Source organism: Daktulosphaira vitifoliae, unplaced genomic scaffold (genome assembly GCF_025091365.1).
Source record: "Daktulosphaira vitifoliae isolate Bord-2020 unplaced genomic scaffold, ASM2509136v1 Scaffold_4, whole genome shotgun sequence".
NCBI classification, from domain to species: domain Eukaryota; kingdom Metazoa; phylum Arthropoda; class Insecta; order Hemiptera; family Phylloxeridae; genus Daktulosphaira; species Daktulosphaira vitifoliae.
The window spans coordinates 23,726,935-23,754,866 of NW_026099575.1; the positions used below are offsets into that span (position 1 = coordinate 23,726,935).

General features: G+C 27.4%; 4 protein-coding genes across 5 annotated transcripts; 2 read left to right on the forward strand and 2 right to left on the reverse strand.

Moving 5' to 3' along the window:
• The first annotated feature begins 1,361 nt into the window (after positions 1-1,361).
• Positions 1,362-2,393, forward strand: LOC126904686 (cuticle protein 16.5-like). Its single transcript, XM_050683910.1, has 2 exons — positions 1,362-1,494; positions 1,874-2,393. The coding sequence occupies exons 1-2, from the start codon at positions 1,474-1,476 to the stop codon at positions 2,183-2,185; spliced, it is 333 nt and encodes a 110-aa protein (XP_050539867.1). The 5' UTR covers positions 1,362-1,473; the 3' UTR covers positions 2,186-2,393.
• On the reverse strand, positions 1,756-5,264 carry LOC126904685 (uncharacterized). The gene is made up of 2 exons (XM_050683909.1): positions 5,127-5,264; positions 1,756-2,888 (listed from the first exon to the last, which is right to left on the reverse strand). Exons 1-2 carry the CDS (start codon positions 5,136-5,138, stop codon positions 2,415-2,417), a joined length of 486 nt encoding a protein of 161 aa, XP_050539866.1. The 5' UTR covers positions 5,139-5,264; the 3' UTR covers positions 1,756-2,414.
• A 2,864-nt stretch (positions 5,265-8,128) lies between these two features.
• LOC126904830 (uncharacterized) lies at positions 8,129-9,697 on the reverse strand. The gene is made up of 2 exons (XM_050684116.1): positions 8,777-9,697; positions 8,129-8,708 (listed from the first exon to the last, which is right to left on the reverse strand). The coding sequence occupies exons 1-2, from the start codon at positions 9,654-9,656 to the stop codon at positions 8,647-8,649; spliced, it is 942 nt and encodes a 313-aa protein (XP_050540073.1). The 5' UTR covers positions 9,657-9,697; the 3' UTR covers positions 8,129-8,646.
• A 7,752-nt stretch (positions 9,698-17,449) lies between these two features.
• Positions 17,450-27,834, forward strand: LOC126905549 (uncharacterized). 2 transcript variants are annotated; one of them, XM_050685345.1, is made up of 10 exons: positions 17,450-17,600; positions 20,512-20,794; positions 21,045-21,714; positions 21,782-22,092; positions 23,568-24,416; positions 24,974-25,175; positions 25,273-25,390; positions 25,549-25,855; positions 26,782-26,913; positions 27,028-27,834. In XM_050685345.1, the coding sequence occupies exons 2-10, from the start codon at positions 20,519-20,521 to the stop codon at positions 27,187-27,189; spliced, it is 3,027 nt and encodes a 1,008-aa protein (XP_050541302.1). In that variant the 5' UTR covers positions 17,450-17,600; positions 20,512-20,518; the 3' UTR covers positions 27,190-27,834. The 2 variants fall into 2 exon arrangements, with proteins under 2 accessions (XP_050541302.1, XP_050541303.1); XM_050685346.1 differs by lacking the exon at positions 23,568-24,416 and adding an exon at positions 22,329-22,415 and having other exon boundaries at positions 17,451-17,600.
• Positions 27,835-27,932: the final 98 nt, after the last annotated feature.

Here is a 27,932-nt window from a genome sequence, read left to right on the forward strand (position 1 = left end):
TTTTGTATGAAACTCTCTTTTTTCTGATTGAAAATTTCAAATTTTCGTAATGAACATAAAATTGATTCAAAAAACTTTATAATATTATATACACTTTTATGAACAGATCATGTTGTGGTTTGATATTAAATACTCTTATTCAGTGTAGGATAGAGACATAAAGGCATTATGTAATTTAAGTGCCGAAAATTCAAAAACAATTTTTATTAAATGAGTCTTTGTATCATAGGAGCAATTTTAACAAAGTTTTGGAAGGGCTCATCATATCTAACGTCCCCTCTCTAAAATTTCATTATATAATTAAATTTGTATTTTTTCCTGAAATTTTGGAAGTTAATTTAAAAATTGGAGAAGTTAAGTCATCTAAGCACACCCAATTTGGGTCTATCCTTTGTTCCCGCGACAATACTATGAAAAAAAAAATTCAAATTCGATAACTATAACATGAAATCTATCATAAGAACCAATGGCGTTCTATTGAATGATTTTGTTTAATTTCACAAAAAAAAACTTTTGATATGTAGATCACTTGATCACAACATGCCTAAATTATAAATATGAATTTCTACATTAGTCAACAAATGTAAAACTATAACATCCACATACTCTGATGATCTGATAGAACTAATAAAAGAGTCCCTAGACCAAAAATATTATAAATACCATAAAACGTAACACTCAAACAGCGCTATCAATAATTAATGCCTTTTAATTTTATGATAGAGATCAAAATTAACAAATAAACAAATGTAACAAATAAAACCTTTATTAAAAATAACTATGAAAATATTTGCGACCCTTAACTCATGTAATTTAATATATAAAAATATCACTCATATTTAATTACGGATTTCGGTTAAAACTTTCTACACTGTGTCAGCCGTTATTTTTGAAACACCTAATAATAATTTCTGTTAGTTTCAAGAAAATTGCAATCTAATATATTATATTTTACAAATTTTGTTATTTTTTTCTTGAATACCCAATAAAATTTCAAGTTTTCTTGTTTCAAATTACAAATTTTTAGTCTTGAAAAATCGTTGTAGAAATTTTAATTTTACAATATTAGGTAAATAATTATTTAAATATTATCGTTGATTTTCAATATTACTGAATTTCACTAAGACTTTTTAATTAATTTTATGATTTACAAAACATTATATTATTTGAAAGACCTCAAACAATACCACTCTATGAATTTTGATAATATCCTAATTAAAATGTATTATTCATTAGGTATGACAAGTAAACCAATTGCGTAATTTCGCATTATGTTTTCATGGCAATATTGGCAACTTACTGATTCGTTCTAATCTAAGAGCATCTGTGGTGGGTGTTCAACTAAATTTTGACCAATTTAGATGCGTATATATATATATTGTTGATTTCACTCATTCATCACTCAGTTCAGTTTAGTGGTTCAAAAGTTTCAGTTCTATTCTTAGCGCAAATCAGTTCATATATATCTTCAAAATGATTAGCACTTTAAAAACAGTAAGTAGGATGTACTCATTTAAGATTATGTAATTAAAATAAAAAAAACCAAGTTTACAATCCATGTTGTATAGTAATCAATAAAAACTAGGAAATTTTACACGAAGATAGATATTTTGTGTAAAATTTCTGTTGACCCCAATCAACAAATTTTCATATAAGATATTTTGGGAGGTAATATTTTACTTTATGCAGTACATAGAATGATAGCCTACATTTCCTCTTTCATATTCCGCCTAACAGAATGATCATAATCTAACATATAAATAAGCAAAACTATATTTAAATATCTTAATTTTTATAATTAAAAATGTTGATTCATATGAATCTACAAATAAAAATTTGTATTATTTAATGTGACTGTGCTCATATTCAAAAGGTTCTTATTGCTGCTTCCATTTTGGCCTGTTCAATGACATCATCTGCTGCTCCGGCCGCTGCATTAGTTCCTGCTGTTGCTCCAGTAGCTGTAGCAGCACCTTATGCTAGTTCATTTACGTCTCACAGTGTCGCTCATTCTGTTGCCACACCAGTTGTTCCAGCAACAGCACCATACTATGCAGCACCCGCCGCTTATGCTGCTGCACCTGCTGCTTATGCCGCTGCTCCAGCATATGCTCCAGCTGCCTATACCGCTGCACCAGCTACACCATACTTCGCTCCATATGCAGCATTTCCTACTTTCTTTTAATTGAAAATATGATTTGAAAATATGAATTGAAAATAATGGCAGAATTTGTTTATAAAGACAAACAATACAAAGAAAAATGTGTTCTTAAATAATTTGTAAAATATATTATACGTTATTATTAAATTATATGACAGTTTATTTGTAAATTATAAAATAACAAAATGTTCATTACACAAATGATAAATAAATAAATAAATATTAAAAACTACACTATTTTACTTTTGTGACTTCATTTACGATCATGAACGTAAGTATAATAATAAGGAGGTGGGGCTACGTCGTTAGTAACGACTGCGACGGAAGGTCTGTACTCGACTGGTACTGGCACTTGGACGTCATATGGCACTTTTTGGACTACCACGGATGGCTCGACTGCCGTTACTTTTGGTACAACAGTTTGTACTTGTCGGACGCCGGGATTGAACCGACGAAGTTGTTCAACTTGTGGGAAAGAGCCAGCGGCATACGCTGATAAGTCAGGTTTGTATACGGTGGGCGCATATCCAACCACCGTTGGAGTATCAGCGTAATGTACAGTTTTCGTGATGGCTGTACCTATTTGAGCTGCCCCGTACGGGTAAGCGGCCGCGTACGCTCTTGATTCTGCATTCAGTTGAGCCGACAGTGGCTTTAATTCTACAACTTGTGGGGCAGTATAAGCAACCAAAATTAATGAACTGAAGACTAAATAGGATTTCATAATCTATATAAAAAAAATTTTAACTGCATTATTGTAGACTACAAATAAAAAATAATTTTTACTTGTCAAAATCATTTTCATAGTAATTTTTGTTTCTAATTACTGAATTAATTAAAATTTCAAAAAAAGCACATTATTTTATGACACACTTAGCGTTTTATTATGTACTACACAGGATTTTCCAATAAAAGAGCTGATTTCAATAATTTTTAATTTTTAAAAACAAAATTATCATACAGTTTGAAACTTGTAATTTCTTATTTAAGTTATTTTGCTACATAATGAGCGTAACAACTTTATTCAGAGTTTAAAAGACGTATAATTTAATTTTTTAAATATTTATCGAAAAAAAATGTTTTTCAACGAAATATCATTAGAATCTTTCCATTCTGAGATGACGTCTAGTTTCATTAGAACATAGTCAAGTTATTTTCTCGTATTGTTACAAGTTTTTTAATGTTTTTAACCAGTTACCTTATTTTGTAATTATATTTTGTTGTTTATTAAAATCAATATTTAAATAATGAAAGATCTCAAATTAAACATTTAATGAGGCTGCCTTTTTTTCTAATTAATCATTGATGCATGTTAGTTTAAACTTAATTAAATATAGGGGTACTATTTCCTTTTTTGTGAACATAATTTTATTGGGATAACATTTTTAGTAATTTATACTATAGACAATCTATGGTAGTAAAATTTAACCTATTATACCTTATAATAATAATGAATACAAATCTAATCATTATAATGGTTGAACTTGTATATTTATTTGAACAATGTATTATTATAAAAAAAAAATTTTATAGTGACATTTTTTCAATGACTATTCTATGAATAATAAGTAAAAATTAATACAGTTTTAATAAAAAATAAATAAAAATTGTTTAAAAAAAATATATGTTTATTTGGTTATCTACGTTTACTCCTTAACTGAATTAATCGTATATATTAGATTAGTATTTTTATCTCAAAGAATCATACGAAATTTTTAAACATAAAGTTAGTATATTTTAGAAGGTTATAAGAGGTAAGCCCTTAAATGGGAACGTCAAATTTTCATTTTAGATAAAAGTCATCAAGTTTTTTTTATTTTTATAGCTCCTCTGGTAAACTTAATTGAAAAACCCTGATGTATAATTGCATGACCGTTTTTAAAGGAGATCAGAAAGGGCTTAAGCCTTTAATTAAATAAATAGTATTATAGTTAATTTTGATTCGTACATTTTAAAAACTACCCTAAGTCAATATTAATGAAGCCTATGACTTATAGATTCATACATTGTTTTCAAACATTTGGTACATAATACACTACAAAAGATACTAGACTTTTTATCTATTTAATTCGGGCGTTTAGTAACACTCCAATTAATACTTAAATTTAAAGACTTCATTCCTCAAAATTATATAAAAAACAGAATATGTATTTATCCTATGCAAGTTTTATTAAATTAGTTAGCGTAGTCCGCTGAAAGTGATATTACTTTTGCGTATAATTATCAATTATGAGATAATAAGTAAATTGAGAAACAGATTAAATAATCAAAATTGCAGACGTCTATTTCCACCTACAAATTAATATAAACGTGTGGGCGTGTTGTTGTTTTTTTTTTTTTATTTAAACCGGTAATCCAAATTTCATTAAAAAGAAAGAAATCCAGTTAGAACACACACACACACATTTATATGTATATACTTATTATAGGTCGTTACGAAATGTTTTCTAACTTAAACGTAAGTGATAGTGAAATTTATTTGTTTTATAGATAGTAAAATTTAATTCAGAAAAATATAAATTGATTTCTCTTAACGTGGGTATGAAATCGAGAAGGTGGCCGAGAATATTATTTAAATGAAAATATAACTGGTTGATAAACGTTTTCAAATGATAGGTAATAGTAACTAAAGAAATATTAAACTTTAGAAATTATTAACCAATACAAAATTACTAATAATTAAAATAAAATAAAGTATCAGTATTAATAAAGTAAAGAAGTAAAAAGACTATAAATTCTATAAAAAATTATTATTGCTATAAAAACAAAAATGATTTTGATTTTTAGTGTAATTACAAACAAAGCTTTACACGAATTGAAACTTAGTTCAATATCAAATTAAAAATGCTACAAGAATAGAATTCACCTCAGTTGGATTTTTATCAATATATTCAATCGGTAATTATTGCTATAACATAATATCTAGCGAAAAGCTAAAAATAAATTCACGTATATTTCTACTTACAGAAGAGTGCATTTCTTTCGCAATAATCTTGAAAACTTTATTTAGAAGTAATTTAAGTACCTTCTTTGGCAAATGATTAGACTGATTTTATGGTGCTCGGTTTATATACCGTATAAAATAAGAATAAATTCTAAAGTGGGGATGATAAAAACCGTGAAGAACCAAGTTCTTTATAAATATTGACAAGTATGTATTCATATTTTGATTGCAATTTATTTTAGTATAAGGTAATAAAAAAACATGAAATACAAAGAGATGAAATGGACCGTTAAATATTATTAAAATTATAACGTTGCCGTATTATTTTGCAAGTTTTTAATTTTAAAACTAAATATTTGAACAATAGTAATTATTAATTTCTATTAAAATATTATTTGCCAAATTTCTGTAATCTACAGTTTATAGATTTGTTAAATTCAAATATTTTAAGAATATATGTTCCAACTTGATGTTTCCATTCTATATTATATTTTACTTATTCTTTGTAATAAAGTAGCTAACGACAAATAACTGTACGTATAAGGCAGTTCAATTATTTTACTAAAATAAAAATGTTACGTCATAGATCAATATAATACAACAAAACAGTCTACTAAAATGTTTAGGACTGATTTCGTATGTGATGTTTATTGGTGTGCTATTGTTATTAAATATCACAAATGTCCAATAAAATTTATAGTTTGAATGAAATGCATTTTTAACATAATAGAAAATTAGCTCTAATAAATACGGTTAATTTCAACTATTTAAAAGTGAATTATTAAAAGTTCTACTTAATAAGACACTAAAAAAAACTATGTAAAATATATGAAAATGTTCGTCCTCAAATATTATTAAATAGAAAAATTCCAAGCGTGTGTTTCTATTTTTTTTTTTATTCACGGAACAAATGGGGTAAAGGTAAATAACCCGAAAAAATATATATAATATTACATGTATTATGTAGTTTGTCTGCAATAATCAGTTCAATAACTTCTTTTTTTATAACATGTTCAATAATTCCACACATTTTATGCTATTATAAATAATGTACATATTAATAACAAAAAATATTTTATGTGCAGTTGTTCTTTTAATATGATATTTTTATACTCGAGGGCATTATTAATGTCGGTTCATTGTTGTTCGCAGACTCGTGCAATATAAACAAACTCCTCNGGTTCATTGTTGTTCGCAGACTCATGCAATATAAACAAACTCCTCCGAGACTAATTATATTCTTTAGCTTCATGCGTATCAGTTAAATAGACCTATAGAAATTTAGAACCTATTGGTCGTTACTAGAATTATCGGGTGTTCAGAAAATTTAATTTGCTATCATCAAAAATCGAATGCGCACTTTTTTCTGTGCACAGTATAATGATCAGTTTCCATGATCCAGGCCACTCGTACCATTAGCCTCAAGGAATTAATGCTTAGAGCGTAGGATGCGCTGTTTGTTGTAATAAATATGCATGTGTATTATTATTAATAACATCTCATTGTAGTGCGAAAATATAGACCTATCATTGTATCACAGGCTAAAAATCTAATCACTCATCGGCGGGGAACATATTCGGTGGTTATATATAAGGCTTATCGTTAATTTTTTAGTATTCTCACCGCAAAGTCGATGAAAAATTGTTTGAGAGTTTTATTATAAAAGTGACTATAATCAAAAATGGTTTATCTACGATCGGTAAGCATTTTCGAGCAATTATTTTTTAATTAAAATAAAAATTTGTAAGTAAACTTGATAAAGAAAATCACTTAATTTCTCAACAATAAATAATATTTAGTGAATTCACTAGTTAAAATAAAGAGTATTTATTTGATACTATTTTTTTGTCAGTTATTTATTTGCTACACGAAAACATGTGATCAGAACATTATGAAATCTTTCCGAGAAACCGTTTTGTATTGAATGGCCACGTTTATGAGTCACGTTCCTAACACGCATACTTCCCTTACCTTCATCTCTGAATAAACATAAGCTTTCTGCACAACGTGATACTACTGAACGCAGAGCTATAGCGTTCAGTACTAATTAATATATTAATTATTACTTTCGAGGCATTTAGTTTTTTTATCGTTTTTGTATGTATAATATTTTTGATGATGACATTTTATAAATCTCGCCCTTTATTTGCCCACAGAAAGAGATTCAAAATGACAATTTTTTCACAAAAAATTAACTTAACTTTTGAAAGTGTTCCGGAAATACTGACACTTTTATAGATATATTAAATTAAAGCTAAGTTAATATACTTTATTGCGGAAGAAAAAAAATTCGGACTTTATTTTGTCTTCACGGTGACTATGAGGATTATATCTTATTATTGTCCTGTGAAACTTAAAACCCCAAAAATTTTTTTATTATAATTACAATATATATTTATATTATCAATGATTATCAATTTCTAACTTACAAGTAGAGGTCACGGTGATGGGATCATCGATTTTCAAAAAAGTTATAGGAATCTAATCTAAATCGGATATATTGCTGCACTAACTTTGAATTTTTTCAAATGAGAAAAATTACTTTGAAAATTTAACCTACCTTAAATAGCCTTTTTTTATCATTCAAAATCGTTGAAACCTGTGGGTCTGTTGGTGACGCGTGTGTCTCTAGCATTCGGAATATAAGGTTCGTTCCCGTGTAACTTGATGACTTTTTGCATTTTTTTAATATATTCATAGAACATCTTGCACAATATTTTATTTTATAATATTTTAGAGTTATACTTTTAAAATATTGTGAGAATGTAATATTCGCTGCCAAAGTATATTCTGAGAATATTTTTATATATTCTAGTTATATTCTAGAAATTCATAAAAAAATTTATTATAAAATATTATTTTATATTATATTATACATATTATTAAATTATAATTTAGTATTGAAAAAAGATTAAATATTTAAAAAACACAATCTGATAAAAATAAATTTACTTAAAAATATCTCATTTTTAATTTAATTTTCATTCGGCATACAGGTTAATTAAATTTAAAGAATTATCGGATTATTCAATAAAATAAAAATAATATTAACATTTTTTATTATTTTGATTCTTTAGAACATATTTTTCTCAAATTATTAATCGTGAAGTATATTTATGTTCATCCCTTATATTATACTAAAATCCAACTTTAATTTTTCAAATTGCAGCTTACATAATCCACTAGTTTAATTATTAGATAATCTAATTATGTGGATAAAAATTAGTGGAAATTTATTTATTATGATAGAAAAAAAATATTTTTAACCTAAGATAAACCGTTTTATATTATATATTATAAATATAACAAGTAATCTTGAGTCGTTTATAAAAATGTCAACAATGTAATTTTATTATTTCCAGTGTCCAGATTATATTTTAGATTATCTAATAATTATATCATTATTTTTGTTTTTTTTTTTACTAAAAATAGAATCGAATTTTATATTTTAATAATTATTTAAAGAGTTACAAAATCATTATGTATATTGTGATTAATTGTATCGCATTAATTTAGAACAAATTTTACTTAATTAGAACTTTTAATGATTTTCTATTTGTATTGGTATAGGAGGCTCTTCATCTGTTTTTTTAAGATCCAATTCTATATTCATAAAAAAATGTATAAAAACATTAAAATTATATTTTAATTAAAATTTTTTTCTTATATACCTATTTCAATTATTTTGTCTGGTGTTGGTATAAACGTCTCTTCGGTGAGTGGATCATATTTAAATCCAAGTTGAAAATACTTCTCTATAATTATTGTCTTAATATAATTCCTAATTTGTCCGTTTAAGAATTTGAAAAATCCTAATTTTATGTTTTTATCAATAATGGCATTATATTCTATTTTCCATTCCTTCCATAAAGAACTCGTATTAAAAGTTACAAATTCACATTGGAATACAGTGGCATTATATAATTTTTCCCCTATTTTTTCATAAAATTCTTTTATAGTATTCAATGTCCAAAAGTATGAAGATATATTATTACGTGATAGAGTTCGCTCGTTTAAATTTTCAAGAAAATTTCCAATTCTTTTTAATTCAGAACTTATTATGTAGGTATTTTTGTGATATGCCAAAGGTGTTTCATGTAGTAGATCCAGAGCATCCATTGCCTCTTTCAACAATGTAGCCAGTGGAGCAATAAATAAGGATATTATATTTACAAGTTGTTCAGTGCAAATATATCCCTTTTTAATATCATTTTCTTCAAACAAATTTTTTTGACACTCTTTCAGGACTTTGCTAATAACTAATAATAGATCATTCATAACTTTAGTATATGTACATCCAAGATATATAGTCAAAGCTCTTATTTTTTGATCACCTTTAATACGTTTTGTAGGTATTTTAATCAATTTTTGAAGATAGTATATTTTTTTATAATATGTTATGGAGATCAAATCATTTAAATTTTTCCACCCCGAATACATTAACATCTTATCCAACTGATTTACTGTTTTTTTTAAAGTTGTCTTTGAATTTGTATAAATCATCACAGAAAATAATACAAAACTAAACGTGTAAAGTTTTAATAACGACATTTGGAAAATTATTAATTTTATATATGACAAATTTTTTTTAATTTAAATAAAATACAAAACGTTTCAGTTGATCCGTATATATTCTATGCAACATTTATAAATAATAAGATAAATATTTGTAATAAAACATATGTCGTTTTAATATAAATTTATTTCATGTTTTTAAGTTTAAAAAGATATTACTAACATTTGTATGACAAAGGAGCTTTGTTTTAAAATATAGTCTAAACAAACATTAAATATATAATTAAAACAGATTTCAAAAATAATGCTTGATAATATTTGATACAATTCAAAATTAATGTTTAAACATTTTCATACTCATCGCTATAATTAATATTTATTTATTTTTATTTTTTTTTATAGTTCATAGATTCAATGCAAAGTTAATTAAGTTAATATTACTGTGATTTATCTTTATGTCTGTCGCCATATTTACTCAGCACTCACCGGACTGATCTTTTTCAGTAATACGTCGAAAAATTACAATTCGACTCTATTTAAAGAAAATGTCTTTCAAAATTAAAAATGTCCCTCGTTTTTTAATGAATTTTAAAATTTGTAAAAAAAAAATGTATAAAATGTATTTTTATCATTTTTAGTGTTATTTTTAACACTTTTTGTAATTAACTCTTTTTTTTTTTTAATATAATTACATTATTATATTTTAGTAATTATTTGGGGATTTACAAAATTGTTATGAGTATTGTAATTAATTAAAAAACATTAATGTAGAATAAAATTAATTTTATTATAATATCATCTGATGCCTTAATTAATGATTTAGTATATAAAAAATTCAATTTTGTAAGGTGACTTTTTAACCTACGATATTCTAATTTTTTTATCTAGACGACAGGAGAAAAATGACTAATGACAAAAATAGCATTGTCTGCGCTTCATCTCTAGTCTATATTTCCAATTGCTTAAAACTTACAAATTCTTAATATATTGTGAGAATGTCATATTCGCTGCCAAAATATATTCTAAAAACATTATGGGAATATTAAAAATTATTCTAGTTATATTTTAGAGATTTTTTAGTATCTAAACAACTTTAATGCTCATATCATTTAAAAAAATAAAGAGAAAAAAAATTAAGGGGTTCTCTCATAGAGTAATAGGATTTGATATATTAAACTACAGAATTCCTAAATGTAGCCTTCTAAGTATATTTTATGCTTAGGGTTATTAATTTAAACATGTTCACTTTATTATAATATTTGTATTGTCTAACAAGTATTTTGCTTAATTAAATATTAACGGTTAAGTAAATGAAAACCTTAAGATAGAACGAAAGTTAGACAAACATTAATTTTGCCTTATTATTAACAATTAAATTTTAATTCTAAAGTTTTTAATTCATATATTCTAAATAATAGTGTACCCGACAGAAAAAGATAATAAATACCAAAATTGTTTTCTTTGTGACTTTTTCTTTCTAAATTCTTATTCGTGTTATAAGTTTTTAGTTTTTAAGTGAACTAATATCTTTAATATTGGTATAACTAGGCGATTTAATCCTTTTCAACCACCCTTAGATGTACTATTAACTTCAAATAAACCTATTTATTCTAAAAGTAGAATGTTATTTACGAAAAAATTAAAATCCTGTGTTTTACTATTCAAAAGCGAATTACGATTTTTAAAGACAAAAATAATTTTCTTATAACGCAAACTGTATTTTTTAAAAAAAATTGTTTATTTTTACAGATATTTACATGGCTACTGTCTGTAATTTTGACGGTTTTTGGACAAGTATATGTTAATTCTTATATTCCATTCAAGCCTATTCCTTATGGCTATCAATATTACCAACCATCCACATCTGAAATCATCATACCACCAGCTAAACGATATCTTACCGGTTATGATGTAATCAATAACTATGAACCTGTTGAAAAACACGGATATAAATATTCATATTAAGTTTGATTTTTTAGTGTTGAATAAAAGCAACAAGGTTAAAATAGCGACAAACTAATTTTTTAGTTAAATATCTGTCACTGTAAAAACGTAATTTTGTTTGTTAATTTAACTTGAAATTTTAATACTCAAGTTAAAAAATCCTAAAAAATTTTTAGGCCATTGTTGTGATAATAAAATCGTACATATTGGTATTACATTTTTATCGTGAAAATGTTCATACAGCTGTCTTTAAGATTATCTAATTTATAAAAAAATATGACTGTTAAACTATGTATTATAGGGTACGTGGGACTTAATTATATTAATTATGTTTGTATATTACATATAATATTAATGGAAAAATAAGATTTATTTAATATTTAGTGTAAATTTTAAGCATTATTTACATTTTGTAAAACTGAAAATAAAAATTGAATGATTTTATTTAAATATAAGGTATTTTTATTACTTTTCAAATAGCAATCAACTATTTAATAATAAAAGTTAAAACTACCAAATTAATAATAAAATGAATATTTAGTAATGCAAAATTAAAATAAAGTTACATATAAATTATAACTTACTTATATCCATTATACAAAAAGAAAAAAAATCGAAACAAAATTGATAATTGCTTTTTGGAGATTAATTAAAAAATTTTCAAAATAATATTCCAACGAGCATACTGATTTTTGTTTTTAAAACTAAACAAAGATAAATTACTTAGTGATACTTTATTGACAACCATTAAATTAAAAATTTGAAATCCTTAAAATATAAATGATTTTTTTATTAAAACAATTAAAATTTTATAATATTTCATAAAATGTTACAATATTATTTAACATTGGCGGACAAAAAAAAGTTATTATTTAAACAACACAATTCCAGTGATGGCGTGTGCTGCATATTATTAGCTTCGATGCGAAGCTGAGAAGGTATTGGTTTTACTATGATATGTTTTTTTTTTTTGTGTCTGTTACCACTTTTTCTCAGCTCTCACCGAACAGATTTCTTTCAACGATACGTCAGAAGATCACAAATCGTATCTAGTCGAAGACATTACCCTTAAAAATTGAAAACATTTCCCTCGTTCCCCGTAAATGGGGGAAACCTCCAAAAAAATTACAAATTTAAAAATCGCTAATTTTTTCAATTTTTTTTACTAAAAACTGCCGTAACTTTTTTAAAAATGAACATATCAATATAATTTTTTTTATAGATGCTTGATGTTTTTACCTATTATTTGGTATATTTTTTTTGTAAATTTGACCTTTTTTCTGCCCACAGGGGGGAATTTAAAATGACAACTTTTTCACAAAAAATCAACTTTTTCAACTTAACTTTTGAAAATGTTCCGGAAGATCTGACACTTTTATGTATATCTTAAATTAAAGCTAATGTAATTTACTTTATTATGCAAAAAAAAAATTTGACCTCTGGACTTGTCTTCACGGCGAAAATGGCTACTGAATGCTATTTTCGTGTGAAAATTCTCGATTTTATTATTTATATTATATTTAACTTTATAATGCTATAACTTATTGAAAAGTTTATGGATCCACACAATTTTTTTATGAGAAATAATATTTTTTAATAAACCCTTTTTCATTCGACATACTTTATCTTAATCGAGATATTAATAAGGAACCAGCAGATCAAGTAGCTTTTGGAATAAAACACCAATTTTTTTAAAATTAAACACTATTTAAAGATTTGTATCGAAGCGTTTATTTTTGATAGTGATTTTAATCACTGTCAGATATCATTATACTTGATCCAACTATGCCACGTCACCACTGTGCCGCAAACCCCCTGTGCTGGGTTGGGTTTTTATTTTATTGATGCCATTTTACATAAATAGAAAATTATTTAATATAAGTAAGTAATATCATTAAACATTGTTAAAATTTGTTTATTATCATATAAATTAAAATACTCTAAGCAGTTTACTATCAGCCTATTATTATAACTTACAGTTTTAAATATTTTTAAATTAAACAATGTTTTTAAATTTCTTGATTTTTATATTAAACTGAGTAAAATGTTATTTTACGGTGTTATGATTTTTATTTGTGTCTGTATTCATAATACCTTAGTTTTTGTTCATTGATAATGTACAATATCATAAAAAACGTAATTAAAATAAATTTCATTTTAAAATAGCATGTCTATAAGATAAAAATCATATAAATTTATATAAAAGTAAAAAATCTTAATAATAATAATCTGATAAATTGTAATATTATATTTGTACAAAGACATTAAAATGAAAAAAATGATTTTTAATTGTTTGTGACACGAAAGAAGTTTAAGAAGTTAAACTATCAAAATAAATGTTGACATCTCCAAATATTAAGAAAATTATTTATTTATTTATAAAAATATTATTAAAAATAATGAAATAAAATTTGATTCTCTTAAATTTTCTTCTAGAATTCCGCCGATTCTTATGTTAAAGATTATTTTAAGAAAATGCTAGACAATTAAATTTGTTTGACCTGAGTGGTAAAATATGAGGAGGTTAAGCATGCTAGAGTACTTAAACTTCGATTTTCGCATCCAGTAACTCGAAGGCTGACTATGGGTTTTAAATACACACATTTTTAATTATGTAATTTTATTTAAATAATTTATCATCAGTTAAATTTTATTTAAATGTGTAGTGTTGATATGGTTACAACATTGATAGGGTAAATAATGAGGTGATCGTTTACCTCAAGACTATGAATCTTTTATCATTTCAGCATTCTAAATAAATGTTCTCTAGTTATACCACTGATGACTGGTATTTTAAAGTATAGGTTAAATTAGTCCAATTCAGGGGCGTATTTGCGGGAGAGAGGGTTGGTGTTTATACTACGTCCATTGTGAAACTTTTTCATATAAAATTAAACCACATATAAATATTGGAATGGAGGTTTTACAATCACAACCCCCGGGAATAATTTATACCTACTCCCCTGGTTAAATTATTGAAACATTATAAATTTTAAGATATCTGCAGTCTGTATTGCGAATGACATAACAATTTACTATTCTCACATCAAACATCAATAACTCTTGTTAAAATAAATTATTCAAACTTTTAACGCGAACATCAACGTGAACGACAAATCTATTCAGAAGTACATTGAAGAAATGACCGGCTAAGTACAATTACTTACATCTAGGCCATAGACGCGGATATTCCCCAATGTTAACATTGCTTATTATTTACTGCTTACACGCATTCGTCGTTACATCATAACCAGATGTGGCATTGAGTCGATGACCTACTCGACGCGCGTACTATACTATGTTTGTAGCAAGACACCCATGGGGAAAACCCCATTGTAAAATTCTTCATCTACGGTTACATTACAATAAAAAATCGAATTAGACATACATCGATTTAACACCTCATCGAATAAACTCACAAATGGCAATTATTAGGCCGAAACAACTTATTTTGAAATATAACAATTATTGACTTATTTGATTAAGCAATTCTTGTAAAAGAGTACAAGTTGTCCAGAAAATTTAATAGTTTTCTCTAACACATATCATATTTAGTTGGTGTATCGAAAATTCAACGATTTTTCCCCTTGCAATAGTAAATCTCACTAAATGCACCTAACAATTAGTGTAATTATGTTTGAGATGTTTTTTTGTTGGTAGAACACTCAACAACTGAATCATGTATTGTTAAACTAAAAATTTAGTGCGGTACAAATGTTATATCATCACGATTATATCCGGTACGCATTAGGTTGATTTTGTATTCATTAGTCGTCCATAAGTATGTGTCATTTGGTGTAGGACATTATATTGCTGTTGCATTTCATACACACTTCTCTAAAGTTATACATTTCAATATGAAATAGATTTTAAAGGTATAATTCGTGAAGTCGCCTTATTTCATAATATATTTCAACTATTTAAACATTTTTTTATTCGACCCTTCCAAAAAATTCTGAAAAATCATTTGTGAACAAAATTATTCAAATAAACTTATTGAATAATAAACGAACCAAAATAATTTTTTTTTTATATTAAAACCTTATGCATTTCCCTATTATTTGATTTAATTTTTTTGAAAATCTCACCCTTTACCTGCCCACCAGAAGGGGATTCAAAATAGCAACTTTTTTACATAACTCAACTTTTTCAACTTAAGTTTTAAAAATGTTCCGGAAACACTGCATTCTTAAAATATATGTCAAATTAAAGCTATCGGAGACCTATGTTCTTTATGCAAATGTCTGCCGTAGTTAAAAAACATGCTATTTTTTGTTCAAATTTTATTTTATTTTTTTTTGTTTATTTTAAAATACCTTATAAGGGTTTGTAACATAGTAATATGTCCGTCAATAAATATTAAATTTACATGAATCTAACATACATTAAATATAAATTTATACTTTTTTATTATTTTGCCTCTTTAAAGTTAAGACATTTTTTTTTAATTTTTGAATACTTGATAATTTGTATAGAATGTAGAACTTTTTCAACTTAACTTTTGAAAATCTGAGTCTATTAAATATCTATTAAAATAAAGATTAATTTATGTACTAGAAGTTTAAAAAAAAAATTTGTATCGACGACCTATTTTCTATGTACAAATGAGAGTCGAAGTAGAACAAAAAAAAAAATAGGAGTTAATTTTGTTTTTGGAATAATCCATCAATTTTTTTTAATTAAACACTATCTACAGATTTGTATCGAATTGTCTCTTATGATAATGATTTTAATCACTGTCAAATATCATCAATACTTGTCCATGCTGTGTCACAATTCCACTCTGATATCGTTTTTTAATATTCAACTGGAGTTAGGTAAATTCATTAACAATTTTTAATCCTAAAATCTGAATAGCTAAATAATTAAGTATAGTAGTGTTATTTTAATTTCCAGATTCATTGTAATTTTTTTATATAATAATAATACTTTTGCTCCCCTCGAATTTTGACCAAGGGGCAACTACCTCCCTGCCTCTACGGTTCCGGCGCCACTGTTCGTGGTCATTAAAAAAAACCCATAACTCGGTTAAAACTAATGGATTTAAAAAAAATTTGTATAGTACTTCTGGAACCAAACCTATAGATCACCCTAGTAAAAAATTTCAGGTCTTAAGTTGACGAACACAGCGACAGTGGGTTCTTTTCTTAAAAAAATGAATTATTTTTAATGCTTGCGGGGTGCTAAAGATAATTTTCTGTTCATCGCGCATAATTTTTTTGTGGTAATGTCGCCGAGCTCTTCCATTAAAAAAAAATTCAAAAATCGGAATTTTAAAGTAAAATTTTTTTGATCATTAGAAAATTTTAAAATGTTTTTTTTATTTATATGTCCGGTTCAACATTTTAGTGAGACCTCTTAAACGACAAGGTCTGCGGGAAATTCCGTCCTATATATACATACTGTCTTGTATATTTCCGCCTTTGATAATCAGGTATAAGGTACTAAACTGATTATATCTTTCATTTGCTCTCTTATAATCAAAGAACGCTTAGTTTATGGTTAAATAATATTGAATAAATTACGATCAAAAAAAGTAATCCAACTAGAGTGTACGTCATATTATGCACCTCATGACTGTTAAGATCCGGAGAAAACAATAGATTTGCATCACAAATCATAGATCCGGCTTACCGGTCTGTTTAAAAGGTAACCGTAGCTACTTTGGTCGAAACCTTGATGATTTCCGGGAATATAGCCAGTGGTTTGTCCAAAGAAGAATGGCATTGATTGAGAAGAATCGGTTTTTCGTTGAGAGTGAACGGCCTTAGGTTTGTTGTTATTATTATTTTTATGCAAAATCACAGGAAGGGGTGGGAAGGCGGTCAAATGCATCTTGAAAACAAAAATAGTAGGGACAGAAAAAAACATAATAAATCCGACCATTACCGTATTCTCAGGTCAGTCTGTGATCATTGGAGAAAGTGTATTACGTCTGTTAAAGAGAAGAGACTAAAAACATTGTCGATCATATTACAGTCTTAGTCTACTATACTGGCATATTCCATCTATTGCTATCCATTGAGTACTAAAAAGGTAATACTTTTTTTGTTTTACATAGAATTAACAAATTTTTTTTATTAAATTTAACAGTTTCTCTAAATTTTGTACACTAACTATAAAGTTTAACTTTCAAACTTTTCGTTAGAAAAATTGTCTTATATGTGATTTTTTTTCAAAATAATTTTGCAAATCTAGAATTTTTATAAGAATGATTAACATTATTTTGCTTATTCTATTGTCAAAATACTTTTTTTTTAAGTAGATAATGATAGTCAAGTAGGGAGCGCACATTTATATGGATCCACTATTGTAAAGTTTTATTGATGTACAAAAAATATAGTGTACAATACTCATTGATATTTATTTTACAAATTTACTATACGATTTTATTAGATTTCAGAATAAAATTTTAGATAAATAATACGATTTTAAAGTATTATTTATTATAGTCACTACATTAACTTTAATTATCAATACAAAATTATGTATGTTCCGGATTACTAATCGTTAAAATAATAATAGCTGTAAGCAAGTTGATTAACGCAATAAATAAAACTGTAGGATATCTTAATTTCCATTAGTATGTAAATTTCGCACAGTAGTTTTTCAGTCGTTACAATTTTTATAAGATTGTCCTTTCAACAATAACCGTATTCGCAAAGATGAAGTAATTCATTAGTCAGCCATGTTAGATAAGACTTCCGTAAAATTGTGTATACATTATGGTGTAAGCTTGAAAACGTGATTTTGATTATAATAGTTTGTGAGTAATTGGTCAATTTTACCGGCGCGGTGTAGCGGTTGTACGAGGTTACGGTAACAGTACCGGTCAAAACACTTAATGTAGTCAGTTCCGCTAACTATCGTTCAAATATTAACGAGAAGATTGTTTATCATGAATTACGAGTTCTAATGAATTATTGAAAAGTTTAATCCGATCAACAACATAATAATGATCTCATATATATATATTTTCAATTAACACACAAATAGGTCAGATTTATTGTCCTTAAAATATTTTTACTCAACAATGTAATCATTTACCATCATTTCGGCGATAAACTTTTTCTCATACACATATTTTAAGTACTCTCAACATCCCTCGTCCTGTTTGCAATACGTTATCGGTTACTAAAGATTTTAAATGTAGTAAATTTCGCAATATAAATGACCACATCAATTTTTACGAATTATCATCGCATCTTAAACAAATAAAAATCACGACTATGAGTAATTTTACAGTAAAATTGACTGTATCAATTATATTAATGAATCTTTAGACGTAAAATATTACTCCAAGCAATCGCTAGTTAAAAAAATTAGTAAAATTTTTTATTTCACATTAATATAACAAGATAAAACTATTCATTAAAAACCCTTTAATAGACGTGATATTAAAATGGCATTATGAATTATATTATCAATAGCATTAACGAGAAATTTTTCGTTCATAAAATTACGATTACGATTACCTTGCCAATTTGACACTTAATAATAAATGAGCTACTGAAGTATTTCCCAGTAACTTATGGTCTTAACCTTAATAATCTGAAAAGTTGCAGTCAATATAATGATTAGTTTCCATGTATTAAAGTATTTAAATGTTCTTTAAACGATCTTTATAATTTATTTTATTTTTAGATAAACAACTTTAACAATGCAAATAATTGCAACAAGGTTTTGAGTGTTTTTGCAAAAAACATGCATAAAAGTCACTTATGTAATTCATTTTGTGCTTTCTATTTGCCATTGCAACGTATTTCTAACAACAATATTCCAACTATAATTAGGACAGCCGTTAAAATAATGAATAACGATGAACCGATTGTGTGTAGTAGTTCTATAAAAAACACCAAAAAGTTATGTCAACCGTAACCGATCGACGATTGCCTAGTGACATAACATAGAACTAATTACAATAATTATACATGTATGTAAATAATCTTGATATTTGTGATGACTCATAGATCATTTAAAACAAAAAATTAGCTAACTATTGTTCGCGGATTAGTGTCCTAAATATAGACGCCTCTTCGCGAATTTTTCTTGTTATTTCTACACAACGCCTCTTGAGGAGACGGGGCGGGTAATTTTTTAGTCCGTCTCTGTTCGTTTTCCTCGAATGACATAACAACACCTTCGATTCCCGCAAGGTCGTTGGCGCGCGGTTCTGTGGCATTGAGTGTGGGTTGTATGGCGGTGGAATCATAATTTGTCGAATAGTAATAATGTTAAAAAATAATAACAATAAAAAAACACGTTCGAGCGACGGTGGGCGACCGAAAGTGAAAGCGTCTCGGACTCCCGTCACTTTCTCTTTGTCCGCGCACATTACACGCACTTAACCGTCCACCTATACACGTGATCAAAATGGAAACGACACCGGTGCACGCGTTTGGTTTAGCAGCTTCTACATCCCCTCTGAATAGTAGAAATCAGTAATTTAGTATTAGCCGAAGGAGGGCGCAAAATTAACCCACAAGCACGCATATCATGACGATAGGTGTTATGAAATTATATTACAATTTTATAGATATAATAATATATATTATAAAATACATATTTTTTTATTTTTATTCCTAATTAAAATTTTATAGATTATCTTATTGAAACTTAACGCTATTACATTAAAATTTCAATTAGTTATTGGTTAAAATAAATATTGACTTTGTATTTAAATTAAATAGAATACATTGAAATTAAGTGATAGATATGTATGGGCATTTTCCATTTTGTTTGGAAATATATAACACTATTGAAATTTTACCAATTAAAAAGCAAATTACGTGAATTAAAAAATTCAATACTATAATTGTATTTTAAAAAGCTAAGTAATTAAGTTGGAATAAATCATGAGGTTTCTCAATTGGTTAAAAAAATATTAGTGGAAATCCCATGTTCTCTTTTTATTTTATTTAATTTATTATTAAATAATGTTTTTTAGTAACGCAATGAAATTTTTACTAACGGGTTCGTTCCTGTTAGTTGCATTTGTGGCGTTTACGACTTCAGAAGAATGGTCGTGGAGTAAAGATAAGAATAATGAACAGGTAAAGCCATCAGCAGAATCTATAAAAGCAAGTGACCGTGAAAGTAAATCTATAGATTCTTACTCAGAAATAAATGATGATAGTCAAGAAGATGTTGCTTCAATACCAGCATCTTTAAATGACACTCAATCAAGACATATTGTAAGAGATAAGCTATGCGGTCTTGGTCTTGGTGAGGTAAATAGAACATTTTTAAATTATTTTTCTAGCAATCCGTAATTGAGTTAAAAAAAAAATTCTAGCAAGATTAGTTTTAAATTAACTGTCAGTTGAGGGGGATATATATATATTTATAAGAGCTAAAAACTAAATGTTTTAACTTAAGTATTTTGTCTTTCGTTAATTATAATTTTGAATAGCTATAAAACTTTTGCTGCTTTTATTTTAGCAACACATTTTATGTAAATTGTATTTGCTCTTATTTTAGTGTGACGACGAAGTTGAACCTAAACGTAACATCGCCCCACAAGACTTGATCTACGCACAACCTGTACATTTAAAACCAGTAGGACGTCCTATTGCTGCTGTACCACTCAAAACAGCAGGATCACCCTTATCTGTTGGATATGGTCCTCCACGACCAGTTCCTTTTCCATCAAGTAGCTCATCCTATGATGGACCAGGATCACCATATGGAGGTCCGATATCATCTTATGGTGGTCCAGGATCATCTTATGGTGGCCCAGGATCATCTTATGGCGGTCCAGGATCATCTTATGGAGGTCCTCCCATACGAAGCAGTCGCCCTGGCTCTTCTTACAGTAGACCACCCCCTCAAGTATATGAGTCCGAAGCTGCAGAATCTTTTAGACCTAATCAACCATCTGTAAGCATTCCAGCTTCAGGATTATCAGTTGGTGGTGTTCAACAACATGTTCATCATCATTACCATCATGGTGAAGGTGTCGATAGTGTCAAAGTACCCACAACAATTGATTCTGCAGGACTTGGACCAATCAGTGGAGCTGGTCCATTATATGGAAGTGAAGGATCTTTATATGGACAGAATAGTCTGAATAGTTATGGCGGTAACTTCGAAAACTACGAAACTCCTGGACCATTCTATAAAAAACAACTCAATCTTAAACAACCTTCTAGTAAGACAAGATAAAATAATTAAATGTTTTAGTTGTTATTTTTATAAACATAAATGTGTTCTTATAGATTCAATAGCCGGTGCATATACTAATGAAAAATATCCATCATATGAAAGTCCTAGAGCTGACAATTATGGGTGTTACTGTGTACCATTTGATCAATGTTTACCGCATGAAGTAGCTAGGAAAGAAGACGGAATCGCTGGAATTGATCCAAGAAATTTAGGAAAGACCGATATTGAAGCAATTGGTTTAGATGAAGTAGTGATTACTGATGGTAATGGCACTATTGTATCACATCATAAAGTTAACGAAAAGGATGAAAATAAATCTAAAACACGTAGACGTAGAGAAGCCGCTCCTCAAGATGCTGAACCAGTAAGTATTAACTATTAACTAATAATCAAACACTTAAAATTAATTATAATTACATACACTGTTGTCCGTCCGATCGAAATGCTCTAATTTACATAAAACTTAAATCTCGTACAAACTTATATCAAAGACATTTAATATAAAAATTAAAAAATATCTTGACAATCCACAAAACTCACTAAATTTGATTTTATAACTTTACAACTTGTATGCTTAATGTATATACACGGACTTTCTAGCGATACATTCAAAAACCTACAGTGGACGACTTAACCAGCAATGGATACAATGTGGAGCTACCATATGATGACACACAAACTGATGGTGTAAGTGCGATTTTACCCGCCATATGTGACATAACTAACAAACACATTACTTACCATAACTTTTACAACATCTTGGTCGTGGCAACTAAAATAACAATGATCGTTTCATAGAGTACAATCTATAAAATTGACTGGGAAATATATTTCAGTAATTATAGGAATCTCCTATCTTAACTTTTTAAACTTTTACAAGTTATAAACCTTCAAATTTATGAAAAAATATATTACATATTGATTAATTTTTACAGTTTTATGAAACATAATTTACGGCCTTTAAAAATTTTAAAAAATAAAAAACTTTTATTTGAATAATATTATAATTAATATGAAAACTGTTATATTATTTAGTTAAATATCATACGTGTAAATTTTGAGTTGTATATCAAATAATCGTTAGTAATAATTTATAAGTGATTAAGTAATTCATAATAATTTACTTTATCATCGGTATTTAAGAAAGGAAAATGAAACCTATAAAAAATCATTTCCATCTAAAAGTGTTACGAATTATAAAATAACAACATGAAAACTATTTTTCTTTGATTTATCGTTGTAAATTTGTGTGTGATACATAACTTCAATGATAAATTGAATAGTGTTCAAGTAGAATACGTAATTATATGACTCTTTTTGACATTTACTTATCATTTTCTTATAATTTTCTTTTCAATTGCATAATTACGAGTTCCGTATATTTTCTATTGCGTGTGTGTAGATATCTTCAATCAGTTGTTTATATGATACTCTTAAATGATTCTATTCATATAAGTTACCTACGCTTGATGCCTTAACCTTGGAAAGTCTTAAAATCTACAGCACTAACGAAATTGTAAAAACATGACACATCCGTTAATGCAAAGAGAAAGAGAGAATGTACACTTAAAATATATTTGTTATGTTAATACAAAATTACATAACCACAACACTGTACTTAACATTAGACATATTATTTATTTAAGTTCACATGAGATATCATGAAAATTACAATTTAGAGCATGAATTACAACTCTTATTTTACATCTTCACAGCTTAAAAATACAAACAAGACATTTTTTTTTTATTATACAAGACAATACACTTGTTTACTGATCGATTAGGATGGGACACACGTGTAGGAGCAATTGGTTGATTCAGGGTGGTATGTATTTACAGCGAAAATTATCGAATTTACTTGGGGGAAGCTCTGGAGGCGGTGGAGCTGTAAACGAAGACACATCTGATGACGCTGGTAGTTCAGGCCATAAAATCCGTCCAACTTTCGGTGTATCTTTTGGTTTACCGTCAGGTGGCGGTGGTTACCCTATTAGTCCCTTCGGTCCCAATCCTTCGATTAACCCTTACGGCCATTCCTTGGGAGGAGGAAATGGTCTTAATTTGGGTCTAGTTAGTGTAAATCCATTGCTCTCTTTACAAGTAAGCAAAGACGAGTACGGTGAAAAAATTATTAAACCGTGGGTGAACTTACATGTAACTCCTAACGCAGGCTTAGTGCATAAAGTTGGTCATTTAGTCCATAAGTTAAAGGAACCCCACTACGGATACGGACATGAATATCCACCATCGTTTTTGCATCAACATAATCATTATCATTCTTCACCTCCTTCTTATCATCATGGTCCATCGTATTTTAGCCCTCCTAAACCGTTCTATCATTCAAAACCACCACCATACTTTAGTGGAAGTTTTGGAGGTGGTTACGGATATGAAGGATATGCACCTGAGTATCATTCATATCGTGGTGATCATGACTATGATGATCATGAAGGTTACGGATATTCTGGTGTTGGTGATTCTAGTATAGGCGATTACGGCCATGCAGACGAATACGATTCTGGCTCTTATTATAGGAGTTCAAATATAAGTAATAGTGCTAATAATAATTATAATGTACCATCGTCACCTACCGGTAACTCAAATGGTGTAAAATTCCCTACTGACCGTCATTCTACCGGTCCCGTTAAGTTTGTAGGCAGCCAACGGCAAAAGAGAGATATAGACGAGGTGAGATAGTTAATATTAAAATGGGTTCCCAGGTATTTCTTCAAGCAAATAAAAACTAACCCACTTTTATTCCCAAAATGCACAATATGATATGCCTACTTTATAAATTAACGGACAAGTTTTTTACGATTAAAATAATTGCATTTGGTCATTGTTTAAGTAAAAATAAAAATCGTTTTCAATTAATACATCAAATAACACTTAATTTTTTTGTAATTCAAAATAATTTGGAATAAGTTATTGTAGTGGTGCACAAAAAATAACAATCTTTTACCTCTTATTTTCCTAAATAACGGCAGAGTATTTTTAAACTTAACAATTATATAATTTATTGAATTTCGTCTGATGCTTACAATTACGCTTTCTTACTTAATGGTTGCAATTTCAAAAATGTGAGGGTTAAATTTTTTTCTCTTACAGCACTAAAACTTAGTTTACAAAAATAAAACTACTATACTAACCGTTTTGAACGAACCATAAATAGTCTTTTAATTTTAAAAACATTCTCAGATATTTAATTAAATAATTTAATAACCAAATATTCGCCATATTTGTAGCGTCAAGCTTTCTACTCGCCTAATGGACGTTGTGGCCCCAGACAAGTGTGTTGTAGACGTCCACCAGCACCACTATCATCTCCTATATACTCGGGATCTTCACCTAACCAAGTTGGCTATGGACAATGTGGTAAGAGAAATACACAAGGTATTACTGGTAGAATCAAAACTCCGTCGTATGTTGATGGTGATAGCGAATTCGGTTAGTATTTTTATTTTAGTTTTCATTGTTATTTAGAAACAAAATTATGGATTTATCTTTTTAAAAGTTGTAAATAAATTCTTATAATATATTGTAGGAGAATATCCTTGGCAAGTTGCTATCCTCAAAAAAGACCCCCAAGAAAGTGTATACGTTTGTGGAGGTACTTTGATTGATGCTTATCATGTTTTAACTGCAGCTCATTGTATTAAAACGTGAGTCATAATTGATTTTATTATAATAATTTTTTTTGTAAATAATGCTTTTATAAAAATTATTTATTATTACAATTTAGTTATTAGCTGATCTAAATGGAAATAAAATATAGTTCAATTCTACAACAAAAAAATTATAATTGATAATCGTTTAATAGGTACAAAGAACAAGATTTACGTGTAAGATTAGGAGAATGGGATGTTAACCACGATGTTGAATTTTACCCGTATGTGGAACAAGATGTCGCTGAATTAGTTTTACATAGAGAATTTTATGCTGGTACATTATACAACGACATTGCTATACTTAGGATGGAGCGGCCGGTTGATTTTACTCGTAATCCTCACATAAGTCCTGCATGTTTGCCTGATCCTTATGTAGATTTTTCGGGGCAACGTTGTTGGACAACTGGTTGGGGCAAAGATGCTTTTGGTGATTATGGAAAATATCAAAATATCCTAAAGGTAAATATATAAATTTCTTACATAAAAAATTTTTAATTAATTGATAAATTTTTCATTAAATTTCATTGTACACGTTTAAAAATTGAATTAACCAAAACATTAAAATATTTCTTAGAAAAAATATGAAGTTTTAACTTAAAGAAGGTCTTTAAATATGTCTCATTAGAGCTTGCATTACACAAAATTTTCTTTTGTAGAAAATAACAATATTTAGACTGATACGATTATATGTCGTTAAAAATAAAAAGTTTTCAGTATATAAGGAAACAGGTCAGTTGTTACAAACAATAAGAACGATAGTAACCCGTTAAGTTTTTAATTTAATAATAAATGACATTTGAACTGTTAATAAAACTTTATTTCTATATTAGATATAAAACACGAGGGATTACAAATACAGGTAGCTAAATGGTTTTTAATGACGTCGCTATCACAGTCATGGCTACCTTTATTTGCAATTCTTCGTGTATTGTACATGTAACTCGAAAATATGAGACTTTAAAATTTTATATCTAATAAACAAATAAAGTTATATTAAAAATTCATACACCGTTTACTAACAAATTAAAAACATTTTATTAAATTCAAAATATGTATTCCCATTAAAAAAATAAATTATACCCTTACAAGGCATAAGGGATGAACTTAAAATGTATCATATATATAATAATGTAAGAATAATATTTAACTAAAAGTAATCAAAAAAGAAAACGTTTAAATTATATTTAATCTGTAAGTAATTGAGTGGGTTATGATAAAAAAGTCACTCTGTATAACTCATGTTTATATAAAGTGCATAATCAAATAAGAGCAGATGGATAAATACACTAAAAATAACGTTAATTCTAAATGCACAAAAAAATGTTTTGTAAAATTTCTAATGATCACGATAACAGCTGCATTTTCTGTTATTTTATTTTTTGTAGGAAGTAGACGTTCCAATAATTCCTCAACAACAATGTCAATCACAGCTTCAACAGACTCGCCTTGGCTACGACTTTAAATTACACAATGGTTTCTTATGTGCTGGTGGCGAAGAAGGCAAAGATGCTTGCAAAGTAAGATTTACAGCTAATTAACTAATATTGATAATTTGTCATTTAAAAACGCATTGTTAGATTATAATTATTATTCTACTGTTCTTTGATAGTAATAGTAATTTATTTTAACAGGGTGATGGTGGCGGTCCTTTGGTATGTGAACGAGGAGGTTCATGGAGCCTTGTTGGTATAGTAAGTTGGGGCGTAGGCTGTGGTCAATATGGCGTACCCGGTGTCTATGTCAAAGTTTCTCATTATTTAGACTGGATTAGACAGTTTACTAACAGATATTAGTAAAACTATAATATAGTCTATTCAACACGGATGATATTATCTGTGTGACTTATTTATTTTCATCTTCTAAACGTGTACTATTATAATTGTAATAGTAAAAACGTTTATACATTTCTATTTGTATTATATTATAACAATGTGTACAGTATATAACATTTCGTTTGATCGACTGCAAATATGTATAATTCTTTTATAATTCAGTTATTATTATTATTTTTTTTTTTTTGAAACATAAATATCGAATAAACAATATACTTTTAATTTATTTACTATTTATAAAATAATTTAATTTCTTTTTCAGTCGAAATAGTACCTAATATGAAAAAAAGACTTATAGATATTTTTTGTGTCACCCCAGTAATTTATGTTCATTTTTTTCAAAAATTTTTTTGTAGGTACTCCTATAGAGTAAAAGATTTTAGTTATGCATCAGTAAAAAACAAATTTGTAAATAAAATCTATACATTTCAATAATTTATAAAATTAATTTTAAAATTAACTTCATCATTTATGTAAAAATTATACTTTACAATAAGTAACAATTGTATCTATATAATAGTAAGCTTGTATTATTTTTTCCATTATTATTGTTAAATTATTATTTTTAATTGTGTATACATTGAATAAAGCTATATATTTTTATTATACATTCGTTTTTATGTTAACAAATATCAAAAAAAAAAAAAATTATTGAACTAATGGGTTTCACGATAAAAATATTAATATTGATATTGTACAAAATG

Excerpts from the sequence above, each read along its gene's own strand:
- LOC126904686 (XM_050683910.1), top strand. The coding sequence starts at position 1,474 with ATGATTAGCACTTTAAAAACA. Across the intron at positions 1,495-1,873 it reads TGATTAGCACTTTAAAAACA|GTTCTTATTGCTGCTTCCAT; the intron begins GTAAGTAGGATG and ends CATATTCAAAAG.
- LOC126904830 (XM_050684116.1), bottom strand. The coding sequence starts at position 9,656 with ATGTCGTTATTAAAACTTTACACGTTTAGTTTTGTATTATTTTCTGTG. Across the intron at positions 8,709-8,776 it reads AGACAAAATAATTGAAATAG|AATTGGATCTTAAAAAAACA; the intron begins GTATATAAGAAA and ends TTATGAATATAG.
- LOC126905549 (XM_050685345.1), top strand. The coding sequence starts at position 20,519 with ATGAAATTTTTACTAACGGGTTCGTTCCTGTTAGTTGCATTTGTGGCG. Across the intron at positions 25,391-25,548 it reads GCAGCTCATTGTATTAAAAC|GTACAAAGAACAAGATTTAC; the intron begins GTGAGTCATAAT and ends ATCGTTTAATAG. Across the intron at positions 25,856-26,781 it reads AATATCAAAATATCCTAAAG|GAAGTAGACGTTCCAATAAT; the intron begins GTAAATATATAA and ends TATTTTTTGTAG.